General features: G+C 36.7%; 1 protein-coding gene across 1 annotated transcript; it reads left to right on the top strand.

Annotated features, from left to right (window-relative positions):
• Nucleotides 1-3,945: 3,945 nt before the first annotated feature.
• On the top strand, nt 3,946-10,308 carry LOC149478065 (uncharacterized). Its single transcript, XM_089709642.1, has 3 exons — nt 3,946-3,976; nt 4,230-4,558; nt 9,961-10,308. The coding sequence occupies exons 1-3, from the start codon at nt 3,946-3,948 to the stop codon at nt 10,297-10,299; spliced, it is 699 nt and encodes a 232-aa protein (XP_089565768.1). The 3' UTR covers nt 10,300-10,308.
• Nucleotides 10,309-10,898: the final 590 nt, after the last annotated feature.

Raw genomic sequence — 10,898 nt, forward strand, 5'->3', positions numbered from 1 at the left:
TTAGAGTTAGAGTTAGAGTTAGAGTTAGAGTTAGAGTTAGAGTTAGAGTTAGAGTTAGAGTTAGAGCTAGAGCTAGAGCTAGAGCTAGAGCTAGAGTTAGAGTGAGAGTTAGAGTTAGAGTTAGAGCTGGTGTTCGGTGTTCGCCGTTCGCCGTTCGCCGTTCGCCGTTCGCCGTTCGCTGTTCGCTGTTCGCTGTTCGGTTTTCGGTGTTCGGTGTTCTGTGTTCGTGTTCGTGTTCGTGTTCGTGTTCGTGTTCGTGTTCGTGTTTGTGAATTTGAATTTGAATTTGAATTTGAGAGTTTGTGTTTGTGTTCGTGTTCGTGTTCGTGTTCGAGTTCGAGTTTGTTTGAGTTAGAGTTAGAGTTAGAGTTAGAGTTAGAGTTAGAGTTAGAGTTAGAGTTAGAGTTAGAGTTAGAGTTAGAGTTCGGTGTTCGGTGTTCGTGTTTGTGTTCGTGTTCGTGTTCGTGTTTGTGAATTGAATTTGAATTTGAATTTGAATTTGAGAGTTTATGTTTGTGTTCGTGTTCGTGTTCGTGTTCGTGTTCGTGTAAGAGTTAGAGTTAGAGTTAGAGTTAGAGTTAGAGTTAGAGTTAGAGTAAGAGTTAGAGTTAGAGTTAGAGTTAGAGTTAGAGTTAGAGTAAGAGTTAGAGTTAGAGTAAGAGTTAGACTTAGAGTTAGAGTTAGAGTTAGAGTTAGAGTTAGAGTAAGAGCTAGAGCTAGAGCTAGAGTTAGAGTTAGAGTAAGAGCTGGTGTTCGGTGTTCGGTGTTCGGTGTTCGGTGTTCGGTGTTCGGTGTTCGGTGTTCGGTGTTCGGTGTTCGGTGTTCGGTGTTCGGTGTTCGGTGTTCGGTGTTCGGTGTTCGCTGTTCGGTGTTCGGTGTTCGGTGTTCGCTGTTCGCTGTTCGCTGTTCGCTGTTCGCTGTTCGCTGTTCGCTGTTCGCTGTTCGCTGTTCGCTGTTCGCTGTTCGCTGTTCGCTGTTCGCTGTTCGCTGTTCGCTGTTCGCTGTTCGCTGTTCGCTGTTCGCTGTTCGCTGTTCGCTGTTCGCTGTTCGCTGTTCGCTGTTCGCTGTTCGCTGTTCGCTGTTCGCTGTTCGCTGTTCGCTGTTCGGTTTTCGGTGTTCGGTGTTCTGTGTTCGTGTTCGTGTTCGTGTTCGTGTTCGTGTTCGTGTTCGTGTTCGTGTTTGTGAATTTGAATTTGAATTTGAATTTGAGAGTTTGTGTTTGTGTTCGTGTTCGTGTTCGTGTTCGTGTTCGAGTTCGAGTTTGTTTGAGTTAGAGTTAGAGTTAGAGTTAGAGTTAGAGTTAGAGTTAGAGTTAGAGTTAGAGTTAGAGTTAGAGTTAGAGTTAGAGTTAGAGTTAGAGCTAGAGCTAGAGCTAGAGTTAGAGTTAGAGTTAGAGTTAGAGTTAGAGTTAGAGTAAGAGTTAGAGTTAGAGTTCGGTGTTCGGTGTTCGCTGTTCGGTGTTCGCTGTTCGCTGTTCGCTGTTCGCTGTTCGCTGTTCGCTGTTCGGTGTTCGTGTTTGTGAATTTGAATTTGAATTTGAATTTGAGAGTTTGTGTTTGTGTTCGTGTTCGTGTTCGTGTTCGTGTTCGAGTTCGAGTTTGTTTGAGTTAGAGTTAGAGTTAGAGTTAGAGTTAGAGCTAGAGCTAGAGTTAGAGTTAGAGTAAGAGTTAGAGTTAGAGTTAAAGTTAGAGTTAGAGTTAGAGTTAGAGCTAGAGCTAGAGCTAGAGCTAGAGCTAGAGTTAGAGTGAGAGTTAGAGTTAGATTTAGAGCTGGTGTTCGGTGTTCGGTGTTCGGTGTTCGCTGTTCGCTGTTCGCTGTTCGCTGTTCGCTGTTCGCTGTTCGCTGTTCGCTGTTCGCTGTTCGCTGTTCGCTGTTCGCTGTTCGCTGTTCGCTGTTCGCTGTTCGCTGTTCGCTGTTCGCTGTTCGCTGTTCGCTGTTCGCTGTTCGCTGTTCGCTGTTCGCTGTTCGCTGTTCGCTGTTCGCTGTTCGCTGTTCGCTGTTCGCTGTTCGCTGTTCGCTGTTCGCTGTTCGCTGTTCGCTGTTCGCTGTTCGCTGTTCGCTGTTCGTGTTCGTGTTCGTGTTCGAGTTCGAGTTTGTTTGAGTTAGAGTTAGAGTTAGAGTTAGAGTTAGAGTTAGAGTTAGAGTTAGAGTTAGAGCTAGAGCTAGAGCTAGAGTTAGAGTAAGAGTTAGAGTTAGAGTTAGAGTTAGAGTTAGAGTTAGAGTAAGAGTTAGAGTTAGAGTTCGGTGTTTGGTGTTCGCTGTTCGGTGTTCGCTGTTCGCTGTTCGCTGTTCGCTGTTCGGTGTTCGTGTTTGTGAATTTGAATTTGAATTTGAATTTGAGAGTTTGTGTTTGTGTTCGTGTTCGTGTTCGTGTTCGAGTTCGAGTTTGTTTGAGTTAGAGTTAGAGTTAGAGTTAGAGTTAGAGTTCGGTGTTCGGTGTTCGTGTTTGTGTTCGTGTTCGTGTTCGTGTTTGTGAATTGAATTTGAATTTGAATTTGAATTTGAGAGTTTATGTTTGTGTTCGTGTTCGTGTTCGTGTTCGTGTTCGTGTTAGAGTTAGAGTTAGAGTTAGAGTTAGAGTTAGAGTTAGAGTTAGAGTAAGAGTTAGAGTTAGTGTTGACGCCTTGTGTGCAAATACTATTAAAATTACACACACATATAGGCTCGTGAGTGCTCATCGGCCGATCGCCCCCCCGCCCCGCGCGCCTGATCCCGCGACCCGCACTCTCAGCTCCGCGGCTCGTGCGAACAGTCGACACACGCATTAATTATTGTAATAATTGTTTGTACTTATAAAGACTTCTGTATGTAAATTGCCGAGCATAATTATAAACCTTGAACTACCATTACGACTTAATATTTCATTATTTCACCGGCGACGAAGCCCTAAAGCCGCAACCAGCCTTTCCATTTTGGGCCTTACGAACCGGATCAAAATCAGCACCTACAGAGGAAGGAATCGCGCACGTGGCAGCCATTTTCGCCGGTGAAGACATACAGAGCTGAGAGTCACCAGATTTGGAAGCATCGAACTCGCACCTACTTCAATGGGATATTTGTGAGAACCGGGGAAGTGGCGTTATTGTGAGTTCGTTCCAATTTTTTCCATTAGGAATTTAATATTGAATCTTTCCGATTCATTTCAATTGAAACTCATTAAATATATCTCATTTTGCTTTTTACTTTCGCCTTTAGTGCGGATCTAAAAGCCTTACCAATTATTATCTATTATTTGTTTCGTGCATTGATATATGCGGAAACCTCATTAAATCATTATCTACCAATTACATCGAGATTTAACTGCGGTTAATCTCATTTGAATTATATCTCATTTTGCTTTTTACTTTCGCCTTTAGTGCGGATCTAAAAGCCTTACCAATTATTATCTATTATTTGTTTCGTGCATTGATATATGCGGAAACCTCATTAAATCATTATCTACCAATTACATCGAGATTTAACTGCGGTTAATCTCATTTGAATAACATTAAATTAAAAACATTACCTAAAGATTATTTCTTTTCTTTCTCATTAATTTATAAAATTAATTGCAGCATTTTATTGCTATACAATCTCATAAAATCATTTTCTAGTTCTCAGATTGTGTCGTCTGTACATAAACTGTTAAAAAACATATTTCATTAGAAACGTATTATAATTCATTGCTTTCGTTTTACAGTTGATCCATTGCGAATCACGCGCAGCGCAACGTGACTTGCATTCAGGTGGTAACGCGGCGGTAACCGATCGCTATTATACCGAATCACCCTCACTTCATATTCATAAATATAAGTATTTTCGTTTATTCATTTCATAATTATTTTTACTGTTCTGTGTTTTTTGTGATTGATTAGTATCAGAGTTGTGTGATTTATTAGTAGTTCAGTTAAATTAATATATTTTCTATCGTAACTAAGTAGGTCAACTAAAATTATTAAATACATAATGGATATTTCAGTTTTAAAAAAACAACGTGGTACATGTAAACAGAAATTAACAAATTTTAAAAAATTTTTAGATCCTCTCGATGAGTGTAAATCATTAACTAGACTTCAAGCAAGTGAACTTAGTGTTCGTTTGTCAAGATTCGAAGAACTTTATACCGAATTTGATAATATTCAAACTAATATAATAAATAATAAATAATAAATAAATATTATAGGACATTATTACACAAATCAACCTAGTCCCACAGTAAGCTCAATTAAGGCTTGTGTTGTGGGTACTAGGCGACGATAAATATAATATCATTATTAATACATATATAGATAATAACACCCAGACCCAAGAACAAATAATTGAGTTCATCACACAAATATTTGCCCTGACCGGGGATCGAACCCGGGACCGTCGGCTCAGTAGGCAGTTACTTTACCACTGCGCCAACCGCGTCGTCAATATAGAACAATTATGTGATTCTTCAGACGAGGAACGCGAGGAGTTCGAGAGCAAGTATTTTAGTACTTTCGCGGTTGCCAAGGAGGCGCTGGCGCGGAGCGGCGAGAGCGCCCCAGGCGACGTCGACTTATCGGTCTCAGGTCTAATTCTGTGCACGGAGGTAGGCCAAACCTTAAACTTCCTACTATCCACTTACCTAGCTTTTCGGGTCGGTATCAGGACTGGCTTGAATTTCATGACACATTTAGTTCACTCATACACTCAGATGAATCAATTAACGAAATTACAAAATTTCATTACCTACGCGCATCTCTAAAAGATAGTGCAGCTTTGATTATTCGAGCGCTAGATTTTTCAGCTGATAATTATAGTATTGCTTGGGATCTACTCTGTGATCGCTACAACAATAAGCGACTTCTTGTCAATAATCACATTCAGTCAATTTTTAATATCGAAATATTAACTAAAGAATCATCCAAGGGTATGCGTAATATTATCGATAATGTAAATAGAAATCTTAGAGCACTAAAGACACTGAATTTACCTACTGAACACTGGGATGCACTTATCATCCACATTTTGTCGAATAAATTAGATTCAGTTACAAGTCGCGAATGGGAAACGTACCGCAACACATTTAAAGACTTACCTACGCTTGAGAATCTCCTTACATTTCTTAAAAACCGGTCTGATTTACTAGAAACAATGGAGGAAGCCAGCGCTAAACGCCGGCACAGCGACGTCACACATTATCGTCAGAAATCATTAGTTGTCAATTCTTTATCTCCTCCTACTACTAATAATAAACCACAATATGTTTGTCCGTTGTGCAAGCACAATCATCCAATATACCGTTGTCAGAAATTCAAGTCACTTTCATTAGAACACAGAATGCAAAAAGCTAAAGGCTTAAAATTATGTTTAAATTGTTTGCGTCAAGGGCACAATGCCAACGCATGTAAATTCAAATCTTGCCGTTTTTGTAACAATAGACTGAACAGCTTATTACATAGACACTTACCTTCGGATGCGACGTCCTCAGCTCCCGATCAAAATGTTGTTCTATGCGCAGCGCCGCCGCTGGCGCAGCCCACACAGATGCAACCTGAAACAGAAACACCTAAAAATTATAATACAGAAGACAATATCGTCTTATCAGCAATTCATAATAATTGTGTCTTACTGTCCACTGCTTTAATCCAAGTGCAGGATAAGCATGGCCACAAACACACAGTGCGAGCCTTATTAGACAATGGTAGCACATCAAGCTTTATTACCGAGAATTTATTAACTAAACTTAACTTACCGACCGCTTCGACTTCGTCGTTAGTTGAAGGGTTGAACTCCCAATCATCACAATTAACTAAACGATGTGAAGTTGTCATATCGTCGCTTATCAACTCATACCTACACGCAGAATATTAATTGTTTTGTAGTGCCGCGAATTACTCAAAACTTACCCACTGCGTATATTAACTATAAATTATTAAATATACCAGAAAACATTACTTTAGCTGATCCTACATTCAATGTGCCGTCTCAAGTAGACATGCTGCTTGGAGCGGACATATTTTGGAGTGTTTTATGCTCAAAAAATATATATTTAGGTAAAAATATGCCCACATTAAGCCAGACCACGCTTGGTTGGTTAATATCAGGTCTAGTTCAGATACCTAATAATTTAAATACAGTCCACTGCAATCATATTACTTTGTCTCATGATAATCAACTTCACGATCTTGTTTCACAAATTTTTGAGCATGAAACTGTACCTACTCATAAAAAAAAAAAAATGTGTGCGTGTACTAGAGTACACACGTAAGAAGTGAAACTTCTTTATGACCTTATTTTTCAAAAAATAATTTACTATCTACACTAATATTATAAAGAGGAAAACTTTGTTTGTTTGTTTGTTTGATTGATTGTAATGAATAGGCTCATAAACTACTGGACCGATTTTAAAAATTCTTTCACCATTCGAAAGCTACATTATCCACGAGTAATATAGGCTATATATTATCACGCTAAGACCACAGATTAGAGAATAGTTACTTCGTAACTAAGACCAACAGGAGCATAGCCACGCGGGTGAAACCGCGCGGCACAGCTTGTATACAATATTACAGAAATACGTTAGTCTAACACGCTCGTCGCTTCGCTCCTCGCTACCTATTTAAATACAGTCAAAACCGTTTATGGCGACATCGTTTATAACAACATACCGGTTAAATTGACCAAAATGAAAGGTCCTTGCTGAATGTTATATGACCGCCTTATCGAAAACATTGGTTTTTACGGCATTGTTTACTACGACATACCGCATTAAGTGACCACATTTGGTTAATATTTTTGGAGAATTATATCTGTAGAACGACCGGCTCAGCTGTATTGTAAACAATTTGAATAGGTAACTGTATCCACATCTGGCACAGTATAATAGTCAATGGCTATTATCGTAAAAGTAATCAAAGTTTAGGGTCTTTTGTAATTCTTAGAAACAAAGCACATGCATATTTTGATTGGACATAAAGAGTTTGAGGTTTATTCTTATAAATATTGAATTCACAAAATCATATATGAACACCAATCAAGCAAACACGTGTTAACGTGAGTCATAGATTTATTAATGTTTTAAAAAATTCAATCAAAAACTGAGGTTAACTTTAAATACAATTTTAGAAAAATAAATACCACAATTAAATTATAAATTATATATTATATTATAATTATATAAATAATTTATAAATATATATATAATATATAAATAATATAATTATATATATTATATTATATAAATTATTAAATTAAATAGATACCATAATTCCACCCACGTGTTAGTGTATTGAAAAATACAATCAAAAAGTGAGGTTAATCATAAATAACTTAGAAAAATAAATACCATTATTACACCTAAGTATTAGAAAAATAGATGTAATTACTTATTTAATTTTTATAAATTCACTGGAATTAGAATTAAAACAAACCCTTTGATTTTGCTGATCACTTTAATATAACATGTATATAGTCAAATTACTTATTTACTTTTTTATAAATTCACTGGAATTAGAATTAAAACAAACCCTTTGATTTTGCTGATCACTTTAATATAACATGTATATAGTCACGAGTACGGCGTAACGCAAAAATGTCACGCGCGCGGCGTAACGTAACGCAAAAATGTTACACAAAATTTTTGTCCACCCCCGATAAAGAAGTTTCACTTCAATAAAATTTGTAAAAAATTAATAAAATAAAACAATTTAGTAAAGATCTATAGGCATATGTATGTATTTATACAAGATATGTATATATTTATACAGGGAACTTCTCAACGTGTTATCTATGAAATTATACTTTTACTCAATTGTTTAATTTTATTTACACACTGTTTTATTTTGCACCAAATCTCGAAACAGTCAGAAATTAATGACGCACATAGTAACTATATATACATATTAAGACAGAGGTTAAGCTTAAATAACTTGAAAAATAAATAACATGATCACGCCCACGTGTTGGTGTTTTAAAAAATTCAATCAAAAACTGAGAATAACTTTTAATATTTTAGAAAAATAAATATGTACCACAATCAACATTCAAATGTTAGAAAAAATTTATACCATAATTCCACCCACGTGTTAGTGTATTGAAAAATACAATCAAAAAGTGAGGTTAATCATAAATAACTTAGAAAAATAAATACCATTATTACACCTAAGTATTAGAAAAATAGATGTAATTACTTATTTAATTTTTATAAATTCACTGGAATTAGAATTAAAACAAACCCTTTGATTTTGCTGATCACTTTAATATAACATGTATATAGTCAAATTACTTATTTACTTTTTTATAAATTCACTGGAATTAGAATTAAAACAAACCCTTTGATTTTGCTGATCACTTTAATATAACATGTATATAGTCACGAGTACGGCGTAACGCAAAAATGTCACGCGCGCGGCGTAACGTAACGTAACGCAAAAAATGTCTCACAAAATTTTTGTCCACCCCCGATAAAGAAGTTTCACTTCAATAATCAGATGAAAATAGAATGGACACTACTATAATATTAAACTATTAAGCAGCTTAAAGAATTTAAAAATTATAAGATACAATACCATAAAATTAGATAAGTATGATTTTTTCTTATCTATCTACATAATAATATCATTTATTTTTAATTTTATAACATAGCGACCAAGCAAAGGAAAATAAGGGTCACCATATTTTAACTTAGAATAATTATTATTGTTTGGAGTTTAAAATCAATTAACTTATGTAATTTTTGAGATAAAACGAACAAAAATATAATAAATTTTTTTTTTTTTTTTTTAATTTTGGTGACAAAGTGTCATTTTTAACCAATTATAAGGATTTCTCAAGTGGCTCTTATTTCTATTGAGAACTTAATATTTAGTTTGCCGCTAATTTAGGTTGTGATAAGTAAAGTACAAAGAAGTCAAATAAACAAAATAAAATATTATAGTCTCTAGTATTCTAGCCAAGTTCTATACACTTCAAGAAAAAAACTACCTATGTATAAAAATTCAATAACAAAATCTATGTAGGAAAATATTACAAACTACTACTATGTTGCGAGTTTGAAGAAAAGGCTAAAAGTTTCATTATAACTTCAATTTAATTAAGTTTAATATAAAAGTATATGATTAAATAGACTAATTGTCAAGATAAAATAGGATAGACAATGTTTGTAGATGAGTAAAGTATGCATATTTTATTTAAAATAATAAATGTCTGCAGATTGTTGTTGTACCAAGTTATATAAACATTTTAGATACTATTTTGATTTATATAAAAGTCTATTTGTTCTAGATATTATATTTTGTCGTTAAGTGATTGACGACCAGTCAATGTTATAAAGATTTATGTATTAATAAAAAATGTTGTCGTTTTTCGGGAAGGATTATACAACCAATCATGGGCAATCTTCCCGAACAGCGCTTGCATGCTGAGTTTCCGTTCACCAACACTGCTGTTGACTACGCCGGGCCGGTCATGATACTGAACCGTAAGGGCAGAGGAAGTAGAACCATGAAATCCTATCTTTGCATGTTTGTGTGTTTAGCCGTCAAGGCCGTGCACATAGAACTTGTGACCGATCTGAGCAGTGAGTCATATTTAGCTGCATTAAATAGATTTATTGCTCGTAGGGGCAAACCAACAAACATTTTTTCTGATAATGGAACAAATTTCGTAGGCGCATGTAATGAATTATCCAAATTCCTTAAACAAAATTCTGATGCTATTAAATCACAAACATCGAACATGTCAATTAACTTTAGATTTTCACCAGCTTATAGTCCACATTTTAACGGATTAGTTGAGGGTTCGGTTAAGTCATTTAAACACCACTTGAAGCGAGTAGTAGGTTGTACTAATTTAACTTATGAAGAAATGAATACGGTTCTTGTACAGATTGAGGCGATCTTGAACTCAAGACCCCTCACCCCTATTTCTTCAGATCCATCGGATCTTACAGCTCTCACACCATCGCATTTTTTAATTGGACGAACAATAACATTTCTGCCTACTCCTCAGGTCAAGGAAACTACTGCTGTGCACACTCTTTCACGATATATGAGAACACAGCAACTGAAAACCCATTTCTGGAATAGATTTCATAAAGAATACATTACAGAACTTCAAAAACGACAGAAATGGCGCAAAGATGGAGAAATGGTCGTAGTAAAAGATGATCGACTGCATCCCAACCAGTGGCTTCTGGGACGAGTGACTCGCCTCCACCCCGGCTCCGACGGCGTGACCCGCGTAGCTGACGTCCTCACCTCTTCAGGGATACAACGACGGGCCTTTAACCGACTGTGTCCCCTACCCATAGAAGATCAGAACTCCGTTCCTGGGCCGGCAACATGTTGACGCCTTGTGTGCAAATACTATTAAAATTACACACACATATAGGCTCGTGAGTGCTCATCGGCCGATCGCCCCCCCGCCCCGCGCGCCTGATCCCGCGACCCGCACTCTCAGCTCCGCGGCTCGTGCGAACAGTCGACACACGCATTAATTATTGTAATAATTGTTTGTACTTATAAAGACTTCTGTATGTAAATTGCCGAGCATAATTATAAACCTTGAACTACCATTACGACTTATTATTTCATTATTTCACCGGCGACGAAGCCCAAAAGCCGCAACCAGCCTCTTCAGTTAGAGTTAGAGTAAGAGTTAGAGTTAGAGTTAGAGTTAGAGTTAGAGTTAGAGTTAGAGTTAGAGTTAGAGTAAGAGTTAGAGTTAGAGTTAGAGTTAGAGTTAGAGTAAGAGTTAGAGTTAGAGTTAGAGTAAGAGTTAGAGTAAGAGTTAGAGTTAGAGTTAGAGCTAGAGCTAGAGCTAGAGTTAGAGTTAGAGTAAGAGCTGGTGTTCGGTGTTCGGTGTTCGGTGTTCGCTGTTCGCTGTTCGCTGTTCGCTGTTCGCTGTTCGCTGTTCGCTGTTCGCTGTTCGCTGTTCGCTGTTCGCTG

The sequence above is a fragment of the Colias philodice genome, chromosome 23, assembly GCF_061535455.1.
Source record: "Colias philodice isolate Cphi_HAF_F1 chromosome 23, ilColPhil1 Martin Lab GWU primary, whole genome shotgun sequence".
Taxonomy (NCBI): domain Eukaryota; kingdom Metazoa; phylum Arthropoda; class Insecta; order Lepidoptera; family Pieridae; genus Colias; species Colias philodice.